Source organism: Pteropus vampyrus, unplaced genomic scaffold (assembly GCF_000151845.1).
Source record: "Pteropus vampyrus isolate Shadow unplaced genomic scaffold, Pvam_2.0 Scaffold11, whole genome shotgun sequence".
NCBI lineage: Eukaryota > Metazoa > Chordata > Mammalia > Chiroptera > Pteropodidae > Pteropus > Pteropus vampyrus.
Window position 1 is genome coordinate 14,244,815 of NW_011888792.1, and position 26,146 is coordinate 14,270,960.

General features: G+C 38.0%; 1 protein-coding gene across 1 annotated transcript in view; it reads right to left on the bottom strand.

Annotated features, from left to right (window-relative positions):
* LIX1 (limb and CNS expressed 1) overlaps positions 1-26,146 on the bottom strand; it is a 48,041-nt gene that overhangs the window by 2,310 nt on the left and 19,585 nt on the right. Inside the window, exons 3-6 of the mRNA XM_023522762.1 lie at positions 14,132-14,181; positions 11,179-11,319; positions 8,954-9,049; positions 1,515-1,592 (exon numbers count right to left, since the gene is read on the bottom strand). Of these exons, the coding sequence (XP_023378530.1) occupies positions 1,515-1,592; positions 8,954-9,049; positions 11,179-11,319; positions 14,132-14,181 (365 nt within the window). The remainder of the gene's footprint in view (positions 1-1,514; positions 1,593-8,953; positions 9,050-11,178; positions 11,320-14,131; positions 14,182-26,146) is intronic.

Below are 26,146 nucleotides of genomic sequence, written 5' to 3' on the forward strand. Positions count from 1 at the left end.
CTGTGGCATTTCCAACACATCGTTTCCTTTGCCTCTGCCACCCCCATATCCATGGGAGTTTTACCTACAAATGAGCCTTTCTGATGTTCACAAATTTAAGTCAAATCCCATAACATACTTCTTAAAGGATATGAAGGGTTATACTGGTATAGCAAAGCAAATTCACTCCAGGTTGAGTCAAAACACTAATACCAGGAAGACTCAAAAATGTTCACAAAACAGAACTCTGACCCACTAGAAAATGTGTTGTTAACATAAGAAATATGACAGTCCAAATGGCTCGCAGAAACTACAGGAAGAACTTAAAAAATTTATTATGAAATATAGGCATTATTATTGATATCATAATGGTAGCTTCATGTACATTGTCTCTTCTGCAAATAATTAAAAATTAGTCACTATCTGTCAATTCTCATCTGAAAAATTGCCAGTACATTGTAACATCATGTGTAGGTTTGATGGAGACACTTTAAGAAGATCTTATGAAGTAGATGCATTGCTTGTTTTTATTTTCAAGAACATACGGTATTTATTTATGACCTTAACAAATTAAAAACAATCATGGACCAGTGTTTATAACCAACCCGGCATATTTCAAAGGCCTTTTATAAAATCAAAGGAAAAGAAAAAATAACCAAAGCCATTGTCAGCTACCCATTTCTTTTCCATCTTTGACATTTTGAAAGCCAGACTTTCTAAGCAAAGACCAACTAGAAACTCCTGGGGCTGCAGTGCATGGAAAACTCTTACATTCACCTTCATCTTGCTGACTAAAAGAGGCTTTGTTCCTCATTCAAATTCCTGTTAGCAAATTCTCAAAAATAAACTACCATCTTTCAAAGTCTAATAGTGGGTAAAAGAAGGATAAATATTGGAGGACAGGTGAAAACCATTACATACACAGAAGGGGGTTTGCCTTTGCCATTAAAAAAGGGGAAGGGGGCTTCTCATAGGTAGCAAAGAGATAGTGAGACCCTGTCTCTGAAAAATAAGGAAGAAAATTCCAACCCCCCAAATTGGGGTGACTGAATGTCAGCTTGCCCACCTTTATGATCACTTCTGTTGTCCTTTGGGGACTTTTGGTAGGAGTGAGAAGAATCCTCCCACTATAACTAGCTTTAGCTCCCTCAGTGAAGAGGTTCTCAAGCAGTGCATTCTCAAGTTTCTCTCCATATTGGATAGTGGAGGAGGGCACAGATTCTAAGCATAGAATATATTCAGCATTTGCCTTACAAAGTCTGTCTTCATGATCCCTCCATTTTGGCATTCAGTACAAGAATCTAAATCAGTACTCTGCCTAGCCAACATTCTTCTTAGTGTACATATTTGGTCAGTCCCTGACTCAATTGGACAGTTATACATATTTTTTTGTGTGTGTTCTCTGCTCTTACTCAATAAATACAGTACCAAATTTAAAAAGAAAAAAAATCCAAGTAAAGAAAATTTCTTCAGAAGATGACAAGCCATGTGCTCATTCCACACAACACAAACACATTCCGGATTGGAAATCTTACCTGTCGCGAACACTTTGTTTCACGAAGAGCTTTTAGGCTTCCATTCCAGTGTAAGAGTTGGAAAATGGTCATCAGCTCCTAAAAAAAAAAAAAAAAAAACAACTAAATATCTGTCATTAGTCTCAAAGAAAGTGCCTCAGTGATAGCTGAGCAGGGCATAACTCTGATCTTCAACTATATCAGGGAAATAGAATATATGATATTGTCAGAAAACTTTGAGACTTTTCAAACACCAGAGTCCCAGGTTTCCGGAGCATTCTTCCTTTCCTCCTCTGCTGTAGCCATCTTTGCACACTAAATGACTATATAATTGATAAATCTTTCAACATTAAATATAGATATGCCCTAACAATTCTACACCCAAGTCGTTATCTAAATATACCAGTGTATTTCAGAATAATGTATAGGCAATGCATTGCATCATTTTTGAAACTGTCTGAGAGTGACAATATTTTAAATGTTCATATTTAAAGGAATGGTTAAATGAAAGGCAGCAGAATATGCCACACCAAAATACGAGTTTAGGACATGCCACCCCAAAATATGCCACTTTGGTATATTGATTATTTTGAGCAGGAAGCACTTGAAAAATGGCAAATGCGGGGAGAGGCTTTCTTGGAACCCCCTTTATCTGTCTGAAGACAGGTCCTCCAAAAGGAACTCAATTGTCATAAGTCCCCTCCTGGGGAATTTCATCAACCAGCAATGATTGACTCATCATAGAAAGAAGAAACTGGAAATCCATACCATACCCAGGCAAACTTTGTCACAAATGATCATATTTCCCATTCATCTTTCCTTAAAATCATTTATTCTCTCCTAAGAGGCTGACATCCCTCCTCCCTTTTCCCTATTAAAATGGTATTTAATTCTGAATTCTAAGCCACCTTAGGAGTTAACTCATTCTTCCCTAGGTATCTCTCATGTATACATTAAGTATACATGTGGGTAAACTTAGGTTTTTCTCTTCTTAATCTGTCTCTTATTACAGGGATCTCAGCTAAGAACCAGAAGGGTAGAGGGAAAATTACTTTTCCTTCCCTACAATACATTTATACAACTGAATACGTTGCTGTCATAAAGAAAGGATGAGAAAGTTCTCTAGGTTCTACTATAAAGAATCTCTGTGATGTGTTGTTAAAATAAAATAAAAGCAAAGTGCACAACATGAATACCGTCTGCTACTATTTGATTTAAAAAAAAAAAAAATAGACAGTCCCTATAAATGTTTGCTTGTAAATGCCTAGAAGAGTTCTGGCAAGACACAAAAGAATTGGGTAACATTAGTTGCCCCTGGAGAGAGAAAAAGAAGGCCTTGGGGACGGGAGTGGGAGGGAGACCCTCCTCTGACATTCTTTTGCACCTTCTGAGTTTTAAATCATGTGATAATTTTCCATATTAAAGAAAAATTTTTAAATTTTTAAAAATTTAGGCCCCAAATAAATATAAAACATAATGGGAAAACTATAAAAATCATAAAATACTTCTCAATTTATAAATTCAGTCAAGAAAATGCCTTAAATTATATACAATAAGGTTAAATTGATATTAAAACCCACCCATAGTTTCCACATCCAATGGTTAGGGCTGAGCATAGCCTTAAGGCTTTCTATCTGCATCGCCCTCTCCCTGCCTGATATCAAGGGCCAGCTAAAGTGTATCAATATACTGAAGATTTCATTTTTCTAATGTGATTAGAATTAGCAGTCTTCCATTGAAGTTATCTGCATTTCTTTTTTTCTTTCTTTTTTTCTTTTTTGGTCAGAGAGACATTTATTGTGGATTAATAACATGAACCGCAACCATATAATTATTAGAAAAGAACAATACAATTAGGGAACTTCCTGGTCATGAAACTATTTATGAAAACCTTACATTTAGACAATTGTCTTACTGCCCACTTAAAAAGATGACTTTTCTTGTCTCTACCTCTGCTTGCTCAGGAAAAAGTTTTCATTATGAAAATCAGGAGACACAAAGTTATTCTGATATTTTAGACATCTTAAAATTATTAGGTGAATTTTAAAGCTATAAGATGATCAGAAGAGAAAATAGCACTATTCTCATGTTGAAAATTCCCATTAAAAAGTAATGTTTTTCATTTTAGTTTGGGATCCAGTTTGGGATTTTGTCTATGTTCAACTACACAGTAAGCACCCCCAAGAGGCCACAGAGACCTCGGTAAAAGCAAAACCATCTGTTTCCATTAATTAAATACAACGTGGAAACCAGCTGAATTACTCTTGCCGCAAACAGAGACTCCACCATCTGCCTAGGGTCCTGGGTCCAGTGGCCAGGGACTCCACCCCTCTCATGCCTGCTCTCCGTCACATCTCCCCATCTAGATTTTTGTTCTGTCACATCACTATGTTAATTTGGAAAAGTGAGAGCGGTTTGTTCTATAACTAAATCTTGCCTAATCTGGCTCTCACCACTCTGCTTATCTAAGCAACCCAAGTGACAGAGGAGAGTAATTTTGTGCTGCCCTTCTCACCTTACCTTCAAGCCTACTCACTGAATACTTTGCAGCCATAAAAATGAATAAGAACACTCTTTATGTCCTGATACGAAAAAGTCTCTTGTGTTACAGGAAGGCCAATATTTACAAATTGGATATTTACTTTCGTTTCTTAACTCTGCTTGAATTTTATATCCTATTGTATATATCTATTAAAAAAAAATACCACTTCCACTCCTCCACCTACCCCCCACGAAATCTTCATGTAAAGCTGACAACCCAGAAGCTATACTGAATTTATTCTGTGCTTCCAATAGCCCCTTTGGCATTGTCCTTACACACCTGTGGCCCAGTTTGGGAAACAGCTTACTGCTAACAGGGCTCTGAATTCCATCCTCTGACAACTGTTGCCTCAGTGACATATTCTTCCTCCAAGGACTTCTAGGCTCTCATTCTCATCTATACACAAAACCTCCTCTCCAGGTAAACGCCTGTCATTCTATCCAGCAATTCCCCTAGACTTTAGAAACCACAATTCTGTGGTGAACAGAACCAGAAATCTTTCTCATGTCCCTTGGCAAACTACATCTCTCAAAAGCTTCCCCACAGAAACTTGGACTGTGTTAGCCTGACGAAGGAGGGTCATAATCCTCACTCACGCTGGGTTATCTAAACTTCTATTCCATCACCAAGCACTGTCTTCCATAGTAACACAATGACCTCTTCTGAGAATTATTTTTGTTCCTAAAATCCCCCAGGGAAGATGGCCTTCTTTCTGCTTTCTTCCATTATGTCCTGAGCTAGTTCTTGCTCTCCTCTGCAAAGAAAGTAATCTTACCATCATCATATAAAATATATTGAAATATTTCCACATTCTTCCTGTCCCCTCATAAGACCAAATTCACCAACTTCAGATCTTCCCAAACTGTATGAAGCTTAGTCTCAACCCCAGGAAATCCACTGAGTCCATCGGAGATCCTTGCATTACTGCAGACTGGCAAGGAGAGGGCTTCTGTGGACTTCTGTAAGGATGCACTTCCTGGTTTCACCATGATTCCTTGCTGCCTGTCTTTCTAGTCTTGTTTTCTACCTGTCGAAGTCTCGTTACATTAAAGGAAGTCCGTTAAATGAGCTATCTGTCCTGCTCCTCACTGGAGTCTTTGTGCTGTGTTGTTTGTTATGTGAGTTGATCTAGAAGCCTGGGGAGTCTGGGTACACTGAAAGATAAACAAGAAGCTGGCCTATAGGTTGAGTTAGGACGACGGTGACATGAGTGAAACAAAGTCTAAGGTGAGTCATGCACATTCAGGGTTTCATTTAAAATTCTGCCCTTATTTAAAATTTTGATATTTTGTTTGTCATGAAAATTTACATATTAATTTTGAGTTTTTACAATATTGTATTATAATATTATTTATTTTGATCACTGAGTTTTTTGACAGTCCTTTAAATTTTGTACCTGAGGTGAATGCCTAATACTCCTTACCCTAGTCTGGGCCCTTCTTATGAACCTGTCTCAGAGACAAGGCCAGTTTCATGAGCTTGTCATCTGTGCATCACACAGGACCCCGAGCTTGATTTAATGTTCCACTGTCGAAATTCTTAGTGATTTCTTAACAAAAAGCTCTGCATTTTCATTTTGCAATGGCCCCCACAAATTATGTAGCTAGTTCTGATAGCAAGTAATTTAAAATCAAATGGAAAATCAAGCCCTGGGTTTTCTTTCTCATCAGAGAAAATTGCAGTTGCAGCTTTCATTCCACAGCTTTCTTGGTTCATTCGTTCAGTTTAAACCAATAACTGGGCTCTGTCCTCACAGTGCTTCTTGGTGTTGCCTCCTACTAGAAACAATGTTTGGCCTTTCAGCTACTTTGTAGGGAGAAAATGCACACTGCTTTTCTCTGGAACTATGTCTGGGAAAGTGGCTTGGTTCTGTGATTCATCAGAAATAAGAAAAACAAACACTGTAAATGGAGAACTTGAAAAACAGGTGGGCACCATCTCCCCACCCAAGAGAATGGATTTAAAAGGAAATCTGTTTATGAGATGAGGTTTTAAAAGGCGACCTGGAGAATTTAGCAAAGATGTAAATAAACAACTCGTCCTTAGATTGCATTAGGCTTCAGAATAAATATATTAACCAGCTTCAGTCAAAGTGCCTTGAATATGACCTTGACAAGACCCAGTGGCTAGTGCTGTCACTATCCCTCCCCCCAAACATCAAGCAGTTTTCTCTAAGGCAAGGCTACCTCAAAACAGGCTTCCCTCCCACGAAGTGAAGGTAAGCAGAAGCCTATCATGTTTCCTCTGAGCTCTGACTCCTTGAGGGCCCCCCTGGAAAGCCTGCCTGCAGTCAGGAGACACCAGTCTTGTTTTTATATGTTATAGGCACCCATAGATACAAACATACATCTATTATCCACTAGGGGTAGGTACTGAATTGCTGTCAGCTGCAAACAGACAAGATCTGTGGTCAATTCCCATTATGTGCAGAAACTAGCTGATGCATTTAATCCAGGCCACCCAAAAATGTGGTAGACCCTGGACTCCATAGGCAAACTAAAGCTGGCAAAAGGAAAAGGGATGTGCTCCAAGGCTCTCCTCCTAGACTGCCAGCATCTCTACTGGGGTGAAGGAGTTTGGATTTTTCCTGCCCTCACATCTTCCTCTTCCTTTGTCCCCCATCCTTCATCCAGCCTCCTCTATAAGAATTTATGAAGCATTTCCATAGTATGATTTAAATTATTATTTCACATATTTAAATACCTTATTACATAGACCACACAGAAAACATACAGCCCATATTAACACAATTAAAGTATTAGTAAGTACAGCCTTTCATAGTACTGAGATGGAATTTTAAGATTTTAAAAAAATCTTGCCTTCCCCTTCTTTGGCAGACTAACCCAATTGCCTTAAAAAAATTATTCTTGATTTTCTGAAAATCGCTACTAAATCACATACAAGCTACTATGTAGTGGGGCAGGCAACATTCTTTTTATAATAAAAGAAGTATAATATTCTTTTGTCAGGGTTGAGAGGGGAGAAATCTTAAAAAATGAGGTTCTTTGGGGAAATCACTATGCTAGATGCTTTATAAACATATTATGAGAGTCCCACAAAATTCCTACACAATAGGCATTACGATTTGATTTTTATTTTATAAATGGAAACAATGAGTCTCAGAATGATTAAGTTCACAGGTGGCAAGTGGTAGAGCAGGCTTCACACACAGGTCTGTATGATTTTTAAAAGTTTGTGTTCTTTCTCTTGTGTTACGTTCCTCGTTTTATTTATTTATTTTTTATCTGTTTGACTTTAGATTGTTATGGGGGGGGAAAGGACCCTTTTATAAGTTTCACCTTTTTGTTCTACAGCAAGGGCCCTGAAATGTTTAGTGCAGGGAGCTACCCTGTCCTCATCTGAAACCTTTAGTTAGATAACGTTGTCAAGGGAATTCATTCAGTAGCCTCAGGCATTATAGGTAAAGCAGTCTTTTTTCAGAAATACATATAACAGTTAACCTTCACTGAGCATTTACCACATGCCAGAAACTGTCCTGGACTCTTTCTGTTTTATCCCATTTAACCCTCACAATGGTGCTGTGGGGTTAAGCCACCACTATTAATCTCCCTGATTTATACACAAACGAGAAAACAGATTTAGTAGTGAGGAAAAGAGCCATGCAGAAAGGGACCGGCCCACTCCAAAGCCTGGGCCCAGAACCGCTGAGCTGACGCATGTCCCTGCCATCTCCGGAGGGAACGCTTTAAGGATACCTGGTCTCTTCCAAACCAGACAAGCAACATCAAAGTCAGTGAGACCATTGCCAATTAAAGAGAAAACTGGATGACTGAGATCTTCCTGGGACAGGGTGAAGAAAGAATATTTTTGCCTCAATCAAACAAGGGACCGAGGAGGAAAAATATTATTTTAAAAAATGGGCAGGAGGGGCATATCTACCTGAGAAGTGACTATGTCATTGTAGTCAGGAAAAGAGTTTGAAAGCTACCAAAGGAGGTATTTGAAAGTTGGTGACTTCAAAGCTCAGTTGTAACACCATTGTAAATTGTTTTGTGATGCATAGTTTTGTAAATAAAACTTTATACCTCTGATTGCTTCTTGGAATCTAACCTAAAAAAATAGAAATATTAGGGGTAAGTCTATTCATTATAACATTGCATATGGATTTCTACTAGCACTGCATGTATATAGATGTTCAACTGCATTCAAATTTAGTTTATTATATGGCTAAGACTTTATAACTAATTACTACTGAATTTTCATCTGCCGAGGCCAGTGTAGGATAACAGTCAAGAGCATGAGCTCAAAAATCAGATTGCCCAGGTCTGAACTGTGGCTCTGCCATTTGCTAGGTTATATGGCATACTTCCTTCAGTGATGACATGGAGATAATAAATACTCAGATGTTCATTGTGAGGGTTAAATTATGATAATATTTGTTAAATACTTAGCACAGTGCCAGAAAAAGTAAGCATCCAATAAGCATCAGCTATTATTGTTCTTCTTATTATTGATATAATTATTTAGTTTAGAAATAGATAATATAGTTCCTCAGCTCTATTATTGCTTGTCTGCAGTGAATGAAAAAAGGGTCGTAGCCTGCTAAATGGTCACAACCAACACTTCACTGTTTGATTTGGTTTAAGGGGGAAATTTATACTGAAAAGCTGGTGGAAAATTATAATAATAAGACAGTGGTGTTCCCTGTTTCTTAGACTTAAGTCTGTCACTTCCCTTTAAGAAAGCAAAGATTGTGCCTTGTTTGCTTGTTTATTTTAGCCTACTGAAGTGTGGCTAAGATGGAGCTATCATGCTGGATTCTAAGAGGGTTAGATTAAATGACCAAAACAAACAAACGAAAAGTAGATTTTGGGGACAGATGTTAATGATAAGAGTGTCATTCTCCCAGGCATCTGAATTGTGTAGCAAAATACACAAGTGGCAAGAAGTCAGGTACCTGAAATTCCAGCATGGTCTTCCCCATATTTGACTCCAACATGTAGTGGTAGGCTCCGATGCTGGTGCTGGGATCGTCCGCATCATCCAAAGTGCCCTAGAGAAGGAAGCAAAAAAGGAAAATATTATGGTTTTTCCTCCTCTTCTTTGGGTGGTCACAAATAAACACTGTGGTCCCACAGATGTCCTTCTATTATTGCCCTAACCCTTCCGATGTGCATTCTACAACCAAGTCAGTCTCCATTTGATTTGGGATAAAACCTTTAACCTCACCATGTCTCAGAGTAAAGAGGTTTTGTGATCAATTTGAATCTGGCTTTTGATTAGAATGTTAACTGATTATATACTCATTGAAAGAATAATTATCCCAAAGTAGAAATTCCTGTACCCTTGCACAAGGTTTTTGTTGTGGTGGCGTTAATGTCAGAATAGTTGCCTTTTGAGGATGCTTTCATGTGTTATTGAAATTTTGGAATGACAACCTTGCTCTGATTCTGATGATAACCAGGCAGGATGATGTAACTGACAGGGAAAGAATTCTCCAGCTGTATGGACCATTCATATTCTGCTGCTATGATTCCTAATGGGAACTTTTCATAATATGCTGGTGTTTGGATTGGAGACACGGATCTTGGTTTATATTTTTTCACTTCTGAACCAGTTAACCTTTAGCAAACAAGGTGGATGGGTGATGGGTAGAAATGAGATTCTCCTTTAATTTGTTTAGGGAGACTGGCAGTAAAAAAGCTAACACAAGCTCTAGAATGGGACTGGGGCCTGCCCTTCAACATCCCATGGCCTTAGATTCCTGGGAAAGTTGGCAATGGCTTTGTGATACTGAACATACAACTACCAGTCAGATAGCAGCAAATTTATAGCTTTTAAATGCAATAACATTAACACACTGCTGCTGAAATATTTATGTTGGCTTTTAAATATCCCAGAGGAAATCCACCCAGAAGCCTGCAAATCTTATATATTCTTTTTCCTTAGAAATTTTCATAAAAAAAAGATAAATTACATTTACACTAAGGCCCCCTCCCTGCTCCTGAGTAAATGCCATACGTAGAAACCAGGCATCATTTTCCTAAGTTCTCTTTCTCAAAGGCACTCAAAATTTATAGAATAGGAAAGCAGGTTATCTTTCATCCTCAGAGCAGATATAGAACAGAAGTCCCTGACGTCTCCAAGCCAGGTCAACCACTCTCTAACCCTTCCCCTAACTCTCTTCTGCATGATAAGAGCATTCATGAGAGGAAAAAGAGCAAAAAGGTAACTGCTAGTGTGATAATGTCTCCTTCATTATCAGCGGCTTCTCTAGAATGACAGAACTTTTAGATTAAGGGAATCAGAGAATGAAAATGTCAGATGGGGTTTATCCATGCTAAAGGCAAGCCAGGCATTGACGAAATCCTCTGATAATGCCAAGTTCCTGCCCTTGGAGGACCCACAGAGAGACACCTGCCACAGTGGGGACCCAAGGCTTCCTCCCCGGTTGATAGTTTGGAGATAACAAGGATCAGGAGCTATACATAATTCTTGGGGCAAATCATCTACCCCTGGACTGCCGAGAAAAATCCTATCTTAGTTTCCAAGCCAAATTTTTTGCTCTTAAAGCACTTTACATTTAAGTATGTCCATTACAAAAATTTTCAAAGCTCCCTGAAAGAAGTAATTGATATTAAGCATAATACTTATAATAGTTAACAAGTATTGGGCATATGGCTTTTCCCATATTTAAGCAGTCAGGGTTTTCTTAAAAAAAATTACAGCACCCACGCTAGCTGGGAAACTGGCACTTTTAATAAACACTTCAGAAAATTTTTAAGATCAGTCAAGGTTAGGAAAAAATAAGATAGCTTATCTCTAGATTAAAGCAGTATTCAATTGCATGTGTTCTCAGGCCCTAAAAGAATCAATACTCTTCAAACAGCAAACATTCAAATAAACAAATCAAGGTGGATCGGATTATCTACCTTGATTTAAAATTTGATTAATTGTGATCCAGGAAAGTTAAAGAATATAACTGAGATGAGGAATAGAGAGTCAGCTTCAATTTTGTGATTTCCAATCCAAGTGCTATTTTTGCCGAAAATTAATGATTTAATGGGTAAAAATTAAACCTGCACAATTCTTAAAGAATGTGCTCACTTTGCATCTCCCAAGATTCAAAAGCCTCAGTATTCTGAGTGCAGCCAGCCCCTCCCTTCCCTGGTGGGTACTCACGCTGGTGGAAGCTACCGCTTCCTGCACACTCTCCATAATGAATTCCTTGGTGATCCTGCGAGAGGGCAGCTCATTGAAAAGGGAGTTGATTAGGGCCACTTTAGCTGCATCCCGTCTGGCCTCAGCTCTACTTAAGCAGTACTTGAGAAGGGAAGGAGAGGAGTCATTAAAGGATTTACCATCTCACCATTTTGTCCCTGCCTCAATGGGTCTCCAGGCCTTTCTATTCATACATTTACTGTCTGTATCTATTCTTTTATATCCATTGCTAATCCCCCGACGATCATGTAGATTTTCTTTCAGCTCTAGATCACATGTGAATGTCCTGGTTGTTCTTCAAATGCTTTTCATTTTATTTCATAGTCATTGAATGTCTACTATGCACCAGAGGTTTTGCATACTCTGTTAATAAACAGTAACAAAAGTAATAATGGCTACTCTTGTGTGCTAGGTGATTACATTCATTATCAGGGCCTTCCTCAGATCCTTATTTCAGAAGAAAACAATGTAATGAAAGAAGGAAAGTGGGAGATACATTTAACGCAATAATTCAAGAACACAGCTTCTGGAGTCAGAGTGCGTGGCTTCAGATGCCAGCTCTGGCACGTGCCAGCTGAAAGATCTTGGGCGTTAGTCTTTCTGTGACTCAATTCCCTCCTCTGTAAATGAGAATAATAGTAGTCCCTGTGTCACAGGTTTGAGGACAGGCTCAAACTATATTAGTTAATATAAAGCAGTGAGAATGCCTTGCACATGTAACACTCCATGAGAACATTCTAGTCCTATACTTTTGTACCTCCAGGTTAGAATGAGAGGGATGCTGTCAATATCTGCTGTTTTTGCTTTTCCAGCATTTATCCCTCACCTTCCTTCTAATAACAATTTCCTAATTTTCTTGAGGACCCTTCCATCTTGCTGTCAGTCTGTGCAGTTTGGGTGAGACATACTCCATTTGTCTTTTCTGAAGTTAGGGGCCACAGGAGGCCTATGATTAGTAACTCATAAAAAAAAAAAAAAAGTCATTTATCCCAAATGTAACATTGCTACCAATCCTCCTAGCCTGGCTTTCTCATGGCTCACACAGCTCTGCTCATTGTATCCTGATTCTTTTCTGTCCTCTTTTGTCTCTTTTCTTATAAACAACAACTCCTCTTATTCAAATTCTGGCTTGGCATGGATCTCAGCAGCCCAGATAAGTAGGGATGAAGCCCTATGAGAACTACACTGTCCCTGGAGTCCACTCCTGTTGGAGGACCCCAGACTGTGATGGCATCTCTCTTCCACAGCTCCTGTGAACTCTCTAGGGTCCTAGGCTCTACTCCAGAACTCCTAGAGGGAAACAAGCCCTAGGAAGAGAAGCCCAGGCCCAGGTCCTGGTCAGCAGGGCTGCCAAAACCCCTGGCTCAGCCGCTGACTGCGAGACCTGGGCTGCCTGAAATTTGGAGCTGGACAAATGGGAGGTGAGGCTCTCTGATCTTCAAGGCTTCTACTTACCTAAAATGCATGATTCTCAGAATCAGTAGTACTTGGTGACTGAAGTGAAAGAACAGGGGAAGTACCAAAGATCCCACTTCACTGGACAGTTCCTCAGTCTCGGTGGCTTGTTAGCACCACTGGGTGGGCAAAAGCCAAATCCCTCCAGTTTTCTTTCAGCACATCCTGCCCCTACCTCACCTGCCCAGTGCTAACCATTCCTGCACTGTCCTAAGAACACTCCAAATCCATGCTCTTGTGTCCTCTGGAAGCCAACCTTGCCTCTTCACCTCCACAAACCCAGAATGAGTCTCCTGAGGTCAAGCCCCAGGCCCCTCTGATTCCCCTTCTGCAACCTCCCTCCTAGAACAGTCGTGACTGCTATTGTAATAATCCTATACATGACTACAGCTTACTTCTTCCCGCCCCTCTCCCAACCTCCAGGTCTGGGAAAGGCCCCTTATATTCCTCTTGAGCATCCTCCAGAGTGCCTGATAGTGCTCATACATGGTTAGTCCACGGAAGAAGTAATGACAAGACTTCTGAAATGGTAGAAACATAACTTATTTCCAAGGAGGACTGGAAATAAAATGTCAGGAGCGTAACAAAACAGAATGATTAAAAGCAGTTATTTTAACTTGCAGCACAAAGATATTTCCAATATCCCCTGCAAATAAAGAACTGAGCTAAAGGTCTAAAATGTAAGTGAAAAGTAGTTTGGGGTTTTTCTCCCTAGTGTTGAATGATGACCAAGAAGGCTTTGGGATAACTTCAGAAAGCAGCAAAGCCAGTTAAGGTTTAGACCTCTCTCAAGGTTTAGGCTTCCTGTATTAAACTGGGGGAAAAAAGGAGGTGTCTGGGCAGATACGTTTGCTTTGCATTGTGGACTTGGCTTTGCATTGTGGACTTGGCTGGGATTTTATGGGACACTAAATTCTGAGTCAGCAGTATTTCACTGGGCATGGGCGCCACCTCTTCCAGGAAGCCTTTCCTGATCACTCCCAAGGCCAAGCTGAGAGGACCACTGTCCATGAGAGGCACACTGCCATGTAATTGTTTGCTAGTGCTTTGCCCCCCAGACCCCGGGCCGTGAGCAAGCTAAGGGCAGAGTCTGTGACTCAGTCATTTTTCTGTCTCTGCACCTGCAATATGTTTTGTTGAATGAATAACTGAATGCAGCCTAGGAAATTCAAACACAAGTCACTAATGCACCTGATAAAATGCTCAAGAAATTCTCTTAAGAGGAAAATTAAAGCTATGTACTTATTATTTTTAAAAAGTCCCATTTCAATATACCCTGTATAGTATGCCTAACCCAGTAATATAAAAATATATTAATACCTGAATTTCAGAGGGATAATTGGCCATTAAGTTCAAACATTCTGAGATTACCACTTTTGCCTGAATGTAGAATATGTTTATTATACTTTGGAAAATCAGTTTCTCATTAAAAAGCAAACAGAGTTTTTGCAAGTATTACCTGACATCTATAGGAGCGGCTCATTTTAATAGGAATTTGCTTTATAAAATCTGTAATAGAGACATTGGGGTTTTAGAATTTAGAGAATTAGATTCAGATCTAGGTACTTTTAGGAAACTTTAACTTTCTATCTAAATGATATCAATTTATATCATCTTTCACAGGGAGAGACCTAGTAAACACTACTTAGATAAAAGAAACTATCTACTTTAAATAAGACCAGCTAAGTACCAGATCAAAGGAGCCACATACATTTACAACCAAATGGCATTGCTTCTGAGATCAAAGTGCTGCCTGGCTGAGAGAACAGAAAGAGCCTTTACCCAGAAAGCATGAAAAAGAACTACGGAGACTTAAGCAATATCGAAATTTTAAAGCAGACACATGTCTTCACTTATTTTATTGTTTCAATGTACAGAATATTTGGTTAAAACAGGGGAGAAAGTATACCAATTAATAAGTACATAAAATAAAATAAATTCTGAGCCATCAAAGGGCTTTTCTTGCTATTGTTCTCCGTATTTCTGAAAGACAAGTACTTCAAAATGTTTATAATATTAACCAGCTGCTTTCTTCTAAATTTTGGACCTACAAATCCAAGCCAGTAAAAGCTGCGTATTTTTCTTTAGGGATCTTTTAATAGGACTTCTCAAGCCATAGGACTTGTGTTTGGGCAAGAAATTTAGCCAAAAGCAATCCACTTGGCAAATCTAAATCAGAGTGTGGATTCTTCTGTAAGAACAGGCACTGTTAGTGTTACCACCAAACAGCGGGAAACGCTGCAAGAAAATAAAATATAGTAAAATGACAGGACATTTTATTAATGTGTCCAAACTGGTCATCAAAGACATCGGTTGGGGAGTGAGTGAAGTATGATGTTATTTCAAAGCAACTTCCTGCTAGAATTAGACTTCTCAGATTGTATGGTTTATTCTTGCTGTTTTTCAGCCAGACCCCAATCATAAATACAGATTTGTAAACCGTGCCTTTTCCACTAACCATTTTTACTTGTTAATATAGAGAGACAGCTTCTGTCCTTTGCACTTTGTGAAAGTGCAGAGCTGGAATATTTAATAGTTGAGGTTTTACTAATGTCAGCTGTGGATTTCTTAGGCATGCGGAGCCACATGCTTTCCAAGTGGCTAGCAGACCCCACTCAGACATTTATCTTGATGCTCAGATGCCTTTCATTTGCTGGTAGATTATAAACCACTATAATCATTTCAAAGCCTCCTGGCTCTAATCTAAAATTAAAGAAAAAAAAAATTAAGCACATCTGTGGCACGATTCAGGAAAACTGTGTAAAGGCCATGGTGGCCAGCCTCTGTTACGGCCCCCAGTGACCACTGCCTCCTGCACTCTAGTGCAGTCTCTTCTCACAATGTACCAGAGTTGGTCTGTGTAACCAGCAGAATATGGCACAAGTTATGCTATGTCACTTTTGATATCAAGCTATAAAAGACACTGTGGCTCCTGTGTTGGTCAAACTTGCTTTCTTTGTTTGATCACTTGCTCTGGGAAAAGTCAGCTGCCATGTTGTGAGCAGCTCTACAGAAAGGCATGCATGGTAAAGAACTACTGCCTTCTCCCAACAGCCATCTGAGGGACACTGAAAATTGATCCTGCAGACCCGAACAAGCCTTCAGATGACTACAGCTCCAACCAACAGCGTGACTGAAATTTTCAGGAGGCCCTTACGGTTTGAGAGGTCCCATGGCTCGAGAACTACCCAATTCAACTGCTTCCAGATTCTCGATCCTCAGAAACGCTGTGAGACCATTAGAGTTTTGAGGCAATTTGTTACCCAGCCATAGATAACTAATATAAAGACTTTGCTCACATCAAGTAATTAGGAACTCTTTCAGCCCACCCTTGAAGGAGAGTCTGATAATAGTCATCCTCACTGCTGACACTACATGCTCGGTGCTAAACTAAGCACTTCACGTTTATCATCACATTCAGTTATTACCACAATCTTATGAGGTTGGTTTTGTTGTTACTCTTATTTTGCAAATAAAGAAAGAGAGATTACATATTCCAAGGTCATAAAACTTAAAAAGCGACCAAAACGAGATTCAACTCCGAGTCTGTCTGACTTGAGAGTCCAGATTTTAACCACTATACTATTCTTCTTCTCACAGAAATGGTCACTTACACTGGGAAGGAAAGAATATATAATTTGGCTAAAGTCTTAGAGTTCCCCAAATCAGTGATTACTTTAACCAAAGCTTCAACTTTGATGCTCCATAGATCATTCTGACATAAGATTCTAGCAGTATCTCCTCACACCCCGGCATGATGAACTCAAGTTCATTTAGGAGGAACTGTGCTCAATGAGGAGGGGAATGTGCTGACTGTAATATCTCCTTCCCTCCTACTGTCTTTTTCACGCTTTTTGCTACCCAGACTGTTGGAAGAGGGAACATTGAGAGGTCCCATGGCTCGAGAACTACCCAATTCAGCTGCTTCCAGTCTTCATGACTAGACCAGAAGATCAAATGTCATCTTCTGTAGGAAGTTTCTCATGCTGGCTGGAAGTGACCCTTGATTAAATATGAAGCCAAGAGAATTTGGGATTTTACCACATAAGATTGCTCAAAAAAAAAAAAAAAAAGTATTTCATAACTCTTCAAGAGCAAAAGTGATTAAAATTAAACGTCGCAATTCCACTGGATAAGAAATTCTCCCAAGACCAGCCCATTTGGCCTTTTATTTTATTTTGGATGACAGATCATCGAACAAGTGACTAGGAGTCCATTGGGTACACTATGAAGATCACTGCTAAGCCTAGTCCGGGATTCTGAAACAACAGTTCAAAAACTTTAGTATTCATAGTAAGACTGCCAAGTTGTTAAAAATGTACGTTCCTAGGTCCCAATCTGACCTACGGAATCAGTCTCCTCAGATGGATTGTGGTGGGGGGATCTGCATTTTAACAAGCTTTTTGGGTGATTCTAAGGCAGGCAAACCCAGGACTATTCTTAGAGGAATGTTGTTCTACCTTCTGTCCCTTCCATCTCATTTCTAATTTGGCCGTGACAGAACCAGTTTTTGTGGGATCTGAAGCTTATACAATTTGGGATATCTTGTTTATGAAAAATAATATGAAATTACAAATAAAAAATGACATTGTGATTTGGAAAGAGCATATGCAGAAGCTTTATTGGCCTCATGGTTGAAAAGGAAAAGTCTGCTATACTATTACGCTTGAATTTTTTATGCTATGATCACCAATTATTTCAGGGAAAACCCACTTCTCTGACATGAGCTGGGTGTCTTACAGTTTAACTCAATTCTGAAACTATCTGCCTGGAGATAGCATCAGATCCCATAAACTACTGGCTCTGTCCTATAAGACTGCTCCAATTGCAGACATTAATTATATGTCCAGGTTGTCACCTATGTTTCTGATCAACCAGTTGAAAATGAGAGGTTCCTGCAACCCCCTCCTCTGGTTCCATCATTTGCTAGAATGGTTCACAATTCAGGAAAACAGTTTACTTACTTGATTTATTATAAAAGAAACAGAGGAAGAAATCATGAGGCAAGGAATATGGGAAGGGGCTCAGAACTTCCATTCACTCTCTGAGCCCCTGCCAGCCCCTGAGAGTGAAGGCGTATCACCCTCCCAGCACCTCCACATGTACACCAACTTAGAAGCTCTCCAAATCCCATCATTTTTTTATGGAGGCTTTATAATGTAGGTATGATTGATTAAATCTTTGACCATTGGTGATTAAGTTAATCTTCACTCCCTCTCCCCTCCCAGGAAGTCCCAGGGTTGATTCCTCTAGCAACCAATCCCCATCTTTAGGGGTTTCCCGAAAGTCACTTTATTGACATAAACTGAGGTGTGGTAGAAAAGGGTTTTGTTATGAATAACAAAAGATATCTTTATTACTCTTATCAGTTAGGAAATTCCAAGGGTGTTAGGAACTTTGTGCCAGGAAACAGGATAAAGGCCAAATATATATTTCTTATTATCAATCACAATAGCACAATGGTAAACCCGCCTCCGTGAACATCAAATATGCTAATTTCTTATTAGAGAAATCGCTTCTACACAAGTCAAGAAAAAGCAGTCTTAGGGCTAAAAATAAAAAATCCTTTATGACAGTTCTATAATTAGGCCTTTAGGACTTATATAAACATTGCTGTCTTAACTGAGGTCTAAATGTTATTTTTCTGCTCAGTAGTTTTTATGTCTTCCATGACAATTTTCCAAAGTGTCACGCCATGCAACATAAAATTAATCAACCAAGATTAATTTGTGGGCCAGTAGGCTGTCCCAAAATAGAATAATGGCTAGTCAGCTTTTTAGGATGTATAGAAGTTATTACATTAATAAAAATTTGGTAGCCATGTACATGTTATAAAAATAGAAATGCCTAATAAGAAACTAATTTTATTGTTAATTAATTATTTATTTTTAAGCCAAGAATTTATTAACTTTTTAAAGATTCTTATTAAAACATAGCTAATACATCATAATGTGTGTTCACAGGAAACCTTATAGGCAGGCTGACACAATTTATACTCTGAACAATTACCTCCCTGGTAGTCTTCATTAGATTAATATTTTTTTCTCATGCTTTGTATTAGAAAATGGGCAGGATACATGTGTGGTGTAGCTGTTTCTGAATATCAAGATTTTACTGTACATACCTCCCAACTACAGTGCTTTTAAAAGAGGAAAGCACATAGAAAGACATTTATATAAGTAACTTCTCTCCATTTTGAACGTACAACAGACTTTTTAGAATTATTCATATTTATATTTTAAAGAATCAAGAAAAAAGTAGATCTGCAGATCCAAAATGTATAAAACCAAGTTAGACATACTTTACTCAGTGCCTACCTAGGGTAGCCAAGGAGTTGAAAAATGGTCTACGAGGAGTGAAGTTTTTGAATAAGAACAGCAATGTAATAGCAAATATGACAGATTGTATCTACATGCAAACTCAAAGCTGAAGATGTCCTTCCTGGGGTCAAGAGTAGGTCAGTGTTATTTAGGTGGCATTTGCTCAGCAGCACATGGTACCCAAGGGGATCTCCTGAGCTATGCAGGTGGCAAAAACAAATAAACTGACTCTATGAAAGGTGAGAATTCTTGCCCAAATCCTTTAGACTGTCAAGTCTGTCATTCAGGTGGTTGGGAATGTTTTGCTTTTGTGACTTAGGTCCAAGTCTCAGCAAGTGACTTGCAGAGTTTGTGTCTATGGCTGCCTGCTCTGGTCAGTGTCACCAACGCCTCAGTTTCATCCAGACAGCAAACCATCAGCACAAAGAATGCCACAAACCAGGCTCTGCTGCTAAGGACCCTTTCAGTTCTTTAAGACCTCGACTGCTCTGGTCTAAGCATGAACATTTGCATGTGTTCCAATTTATCTAATTGTTAATATATTAGCATTTTTTCCCCTCTTCCAAGATGGTGATGTGTAAAGGGCAACTGCTGGAACTCAAGTCACCCAAATTGATATCGTGTCTCTTTCTCCATAGGTCAGGCTGGCTGTAAATACATTGAGAACAATTTGGAGCTCTGTGTGTGCTGGGAATGGGGGTCTTTGCTTGGTATGGGGGAGGGGAGTGGTCTGGGAGTCCAATTTTCAGAGAAAACTCAGCAGTTCCTGTCAACTGAAAGAAATGTTTCATGCACATGGTGGGTCAGAATGTTATTTTTATAATATAAACCACCTGGCCTCCTCCTCATGTACCTCTGCCGCAAATGCTATTCTATACACATACCTAGACCAAGGTCCCTGGTAACTATTACAAAACCATGTTGTGTTTTGCTCCTTGAGGTTTTTTTTTTTTTCTTTTCCCTTTTTTCTTTCCTTTTTCTTTTTTCAAGTTAAGGTGCAGACAAGATGAATTGATCAGGGCTCAAAATTTTGGTTTATTTTTACAGTTGCTTTGATGTAAAAGGACTTGGCTCTGATTGCACCGAGAGGCATGGAGAGGGGTTGGGGAAAATAGAGTCAGCCTTTCTTCCTCACTCAGCAACTCCTGAGACAGTGAGCATCTTCCTCTAATTCGGGCCTGGGAGACTCCTGCGGAGGTAGTGCCAAGTCTTTATTTACCTCGGAGCCTTTCACTTTCACTACACTGTTATTCTATTTGGAGGCCAAGCCCTTTATTCACTTTGCTTGATAAGAAAAGAGACAGAGTCAAGGTCTGGGGAATAAATATGAGGTCTCATTAAAATAATATGCACTCCCAGTTTCATGGGCAAGTCTTCAGAGTCTGATCATTAGCCGACATATGACTTTCAAATGGGAAGGGGTTATAACTAATCTTCCTATCTTTAGGTCTTATTAGTTACAAAATCGAATGCTTTCCTGTGGAGATTTCTAACAGGAAATACCTGCTTTAGAAGTTAAATTGTATTGCATAGTGGGTCATGCATCTGAGTCAACTCTAGAGGCAGAGAAGAAAAAGGTCAAGGCTGATTTAAAATAGAAATACTTAACATTAAAACAGCATTAGTGCAGGGCAATAGTCTCAATTTTTTTTGCAGAAACTCTCTATTTTGGGTATGGAATGTTAAGGCTAGATCTTATTTAATAATCAGTAAAAAGAAAGCACTACAATTCCATTTAGTCAAGTCAATGAATTAATCAAATTTTCTTTTAGTCCTTCTCTCCTGGGAAAAACTTAATTTTATAAACTTAGTTTATAGTGATTTAAATATACTTTTAATTCCCTTGATTTAAAAAAGAATCATTCGGTGCAGAAAGTATAAAACATGTGTTTTATATCTGATAATCTAAGTGAAGTGTGCTTACTGCCTTAAGTAACTAAAACAAAGCAAAATTAAAAACTCTTACTCTTCTTTTAGCCAGAATGTACACTTGAAAAGTAGTTTTCTAAGTATCGTTATAGGCAAAGGCTTTGGTTTGAAAATTAAGTGACATAAAAATTAAAGGCCCTTTAGAAACAGAGCTTTGCAAGCAACTCATCTGCTGTTAAGTATCCATCTCATAGCTCCCAACTGTGAAGCCCTGTTACGCAACACCAAACATTGGTTGGAAACAAAACAAAATAAATCAATCGACAGCTTATCTATGGAAATATTACATATCTCAATTTCATGTGGTGCCTGGCATTGTACAAAAAGCCTAAGTACCTGACTTCAGTGTTTAACACTGTATTTATTTGTCTATGAAGCAATTTTAATGACAAAATATTTATATGAAAAAGACATAATACCCCAATGAATTAGTGTCCTACACTTCAAATAAATTGAGTTATTGCATCAATTTTAGCCAAGGGATACATTTTTTGTTCGACATAACTCATGCACCTAAATAATCTCATGGTCTAGTACTATACCCAAGGGAAGTTCTCTTTTTTCAAATAAGAATAAAATTCATTAATCCAAATCACTCTAGATGACTATATAGAAGACCATGTCACAGCTTGAAAATGAAATTTGAATCACAAACCTTTTAATTAAATTTTTTAAATTAAAATATATAATAAGAAAATATTCAATTAAGTTCTTCTTTTGGATTTGGAAACAAAAACAGCTGCTGATACAATGAGTGGCTTTCCTTCTGAGTTTATCAAGAGGGGAGCCAGACATTCATCTGATGGAACTTGTGTTGCTCTTATTATAAAAAATGGAAATTACTGCAAGTTTTCATAGTCATAATATGTGGCCAGGCACAGATTAATTGGCTAGACAAAAATGGCATAAAGAAAATATGTCTAAAATCCATGAATTTCTACTTAATAGCAGATAGTTTCTTTCATAAAAGGCACAATAAGTACCAATGTGTTTCAATATAATTTTCTAAAAGAAAAATAATTTAGCATTGACAGATCATTTTATTTATTGTTTAGAAATTAAAAAATGAATCATATTTTGACTTCTCTTTTCCTATACTATAGTAGTTTATGAAGGCATGGTTTAAAGGCAGGACTATGGCTGCTTTCTTTCCCTCTGGTTCTTTGTGTTTTGTGGGTTGTAGTGTCAAGATTAACTGAAAATTCTTTAGTCTTCTTGGACACGGCCTCCCATTTATTTCAGTAGGAGGTTTCTTTGCCTGAAACCAGTGGTTTATGTCCATCAGAGCCTTTTGACTGCTTTCCTTTGATTAATCAGAAAACTAAAACTCAGTCTGAATACCACTTTTCTAAAGAATGAATGAGCATAATCTCTTACAGTTTCCATGAAACCAGAGGGATTAATCCTGCAATCCAGTCCCATACTCCACTTCAAGTATTTTCAATTACTTGGCACCATTGGAGGTGACATCCAGGGCTCAGTAAGAAGGCTACTGCTGGCATAATGGTTTCTCCATGTCTGAGCACATAGTGTGGGCATTAATAATCCATCGTGAAATGATTTGCAATGCACAAAGGTGACATTTGATTATGTGAAAGGCATTGCAAGAATGAGCATGTAGGCTCTCACAGGCCAACTGCTGGTAAAAACGTGATAAAATGTTACATGGTGAAAATAGCATTTAAGATGGTTTCTGAACTGATAAAGAATAGTGCAAGGATATTGCTTTAGGGAAAGTTTTCTTTTTTCTTTTTACTTTCTGGTTTTCCTTTCTAAAATCATACTTTGGAGGGCCAAAAGGTTAAGGGGCCAGATTTGGCAGCCAATCATCCAAACACATTTTCAAAACATATTTGATTCAGGAAATTCCGAATCTTTTAAAACAAGGATGTTAACAATCCTCTTGAGAACCTTAAAATATGATGATTTAAACATAAGGAAAAAGAGACCCTGAAATGATCAGAGAGATCCCCAAGAGGCCTCCTTGTTGAAGAGTTTCATTTTTGCATTTCGTTTTCTATTTTTTAAAGATCACAAAGAGGATGTTTCATGTACTACCTAAGAGAAGCCTTATCATTTTGGGTAGGAATTTATGAGAGAATTGGGAAATTCATAATTCTCAAGATAGCAAAAACAAAAACAAGAATTCTAGAATTTCTTAGATTCATATCCTCTAGATTCATTCACTGATCTGTCAAATACATTATATTCTAAATAGATTATAATAAATGTATTTATTAATATGAACAAATACATGCATACCTGGATGTGAGTATGGCCAAATCTTGGGTATGATCATGGGTATAGAGTGGAGGTAAAGTTCCTAATGCATAAATTAAATGCAGGGAGAATTAAAAGGTTTTGAAAATCAACACTTTCATATTAATCTACTTCCAAAACTTTAAGCACAGATAGGAACATAATATCAGATGATTTTAATGTTACTGACTTTTCCTTCCCAGCCCACTACTTTTCAGTTAAGTGAAATATCTTAGTTTCTATATCATATTGTTATAATAGTATATACTATTTTATATATCAATCAATAGTGGTCATATACAAAAAAGGACAAATATAAATTTCATTAATTCTTGGGATTTGTTAATTTCATTAATTTCATTAATTCTTGAGATTCATTCATTTAGCTAGTCATTCAACAAAATCTATTGAACACTTATATGTACAGCACAGTGCTGTGCATATAAGAACACAGACCCTGTCCCTGAGTCACTTACATTTTATTATAGAGACAGAACACGTACGTAAGTAGCTGTAGCATAAGGCAAAAATACAAAAATACTAGGAGAGAAACAGAGATAACTGCTTTGGGAAATAAGAGGCAGAGATATCTAGCAGGGAGAATCAGGGGAAATTCATGGAGAGTATGACATTTTGAGCGGAATCCTGGAAGATAGGCAATATTTAGGCATGCAGAGAAAGTGGCAACAGAACTTCATGATTAGGTCACAGTGTGAGTATGGGAGTAGCTAGAAGAGGTCAAGGCAAAGAGGAAGAACTGTTAGGCTGAAGTGCTGAGTGTCTTAAGTGGAATTCAGGGAGATAAAGAAGGAAGGAAAAGTTGGAGCCAACTGTATAATCTTTGTTGCCAGAATAAGTCATTAAGACTAATAAGAAGGTAATAGATAGGTAGCCATTGAAGCTTTTTTTTTTTTAAACAACAACAAAACAAATAAAACGTTTTATTTTGAAATAAATTTAGACTCACAGAAGAGTTTCAAAGGTAATACAGAGGGTTCCCACGAAGTAGTCAATATCATCTAACTTTTCATGTTTTAAAAATATAACTGTTTATGTAGCATTCTTATAGTACACTCCTATATTTGGATCCCCTTTCTCATGCTTAGTATAGTATATGTCTTGGTTTTTTTTCTTACTCAGAAATGTCAAAGATTTTTTTTCTTATTTATCTTTTCGAAGAAATAGTTTTTGATTTTGTTGACACGTTTGTTAGTTTTTGCTATATTTCATCAACTCCCCCGAAGCTACGCTACATATACATTCAATGTGGATTAAAAAACAAAAGCAAAAACAAAAAACTGAGATCAATATACAAATGTTGTATTTTAAAAAAAGTTTCTTTATCCATCTTTTAAGCAGAATGCTATCTGTAAGTTCCACACAGCTTCAGAGCTGTGTGATTCTTTTATCATGATCCTGCTTGGAATATGGTGTGCCATTTCAATATAAAAAATTGTGCTTTTCTTTAACTCAAAGAAAAATTATTCTGTTATTTATTTTCTCCCATTTCTTTGTCTCTTTCTAGAACTTACATTAATATTTACCTCCAGGATTTATTCCCACATCTCCTGTACTGTTTTTTGTCCATCTGTCTTTCGCTCTAAGTTTTAGAAAATTTACTTTACTGCTTATTTTTTAACTTTGTTATCCTTACTAAATTGGCTGAGATCTATGTCCACTCATCTGTTTATTTCTCTTTTATTTATTTATTTTTATTGTTTTAATTTGACAATCATATTTTAAATTTCTTGTTTCCAGCTTGCTTCTATTTTCTATAGCTATTTTAGGGATAAATGTCCTCCCATAATTTTTTGAGGATACTCATTGTAATACTCTCTTATGTCCTCTGCTGCGTGGATCATTTCTCTTCTTTTGTTTGCTTGCCTTGACCTTTTCTCTTTTGCGTTTAGCTTTCCTCACATGTTTGGTGATCTTTAGCCCACTGACATTCATGGGCAAAAAAAATAGATTCATTCAGGTGGCTGGTAAGACCGTGCTCTGTGGCTGAGTAGTTCTGTTTCACCTGGAATGGGAAGTCTGCTCCATCTGAGTGGGCAGACTTTCCCTTAGGATGCTCAGTAATGGAATGCAGGTTCATGTAGATTAGGGAATGGCTTCCTCAGTTGCTGTCTTTCTTCCTTACCTGCTCCTCATCCTGTTTTAAGTGTCTGGGCTTACATTAAGCCCTGTACGAAGGCTTCTAGACCCACTTTCAAATCATCCTCATTAGGCAATTCACTTTCATTAGTCAAAAGTCAAAATCTACTGGTGACCATTGCTCAGGGTAGGAGAAGGCAGGACCTTCTTAGCTGGCTGGGTCAGACGTTTTGAAGAGAATATTTTGATTAGCCTTAAAATTACCCCTCGCTACTGCCAGAGTAATCTTTCTGAAACTCATTTGAATATATCACTCTCCTGCTCAGAACCCTTTGGGGCTTCTGATTTTATATAGAATAAAACCTGTTCTCCTTTGCAAAGCATGAAGATCCCTTATGGTTTGATGTGAGTGCTTAACCATCATCTCCTACCACTTCTCTGCCACAGACACAATTTTGCTACCAGCATTCTGAAAGTGCTGGTGGTTTTCCTTTGTTCCATGCCTTTGCACATGCTGTTCTCTAAGAACGTCATCTTCCCTTTACCAATTGGCAAAGATATCCTCTACTGCACCTCAGATTGTGATTGCATTCCCCTTGAACCTTTTGATTTCCTCTGGGCAGACATAGGTTTGTGGGTCTATTTATTCAACTATATCCAACCCTCACTTCCCAAAAAAGCTGAAATAACATAAAACAGATACATGGTAACAGGATAACATAAATGAGCGAGACACACTACATTCAAAGGGAGAGTAAAGGTAGAAATATAAATAATAGTGAGTATGAGGTTAGTTCTAAAAACTGCATGCATGACATTAAGTTCTGTAGACTTATACTACAAAGAGATACACTGAAAATTTGCCTCTC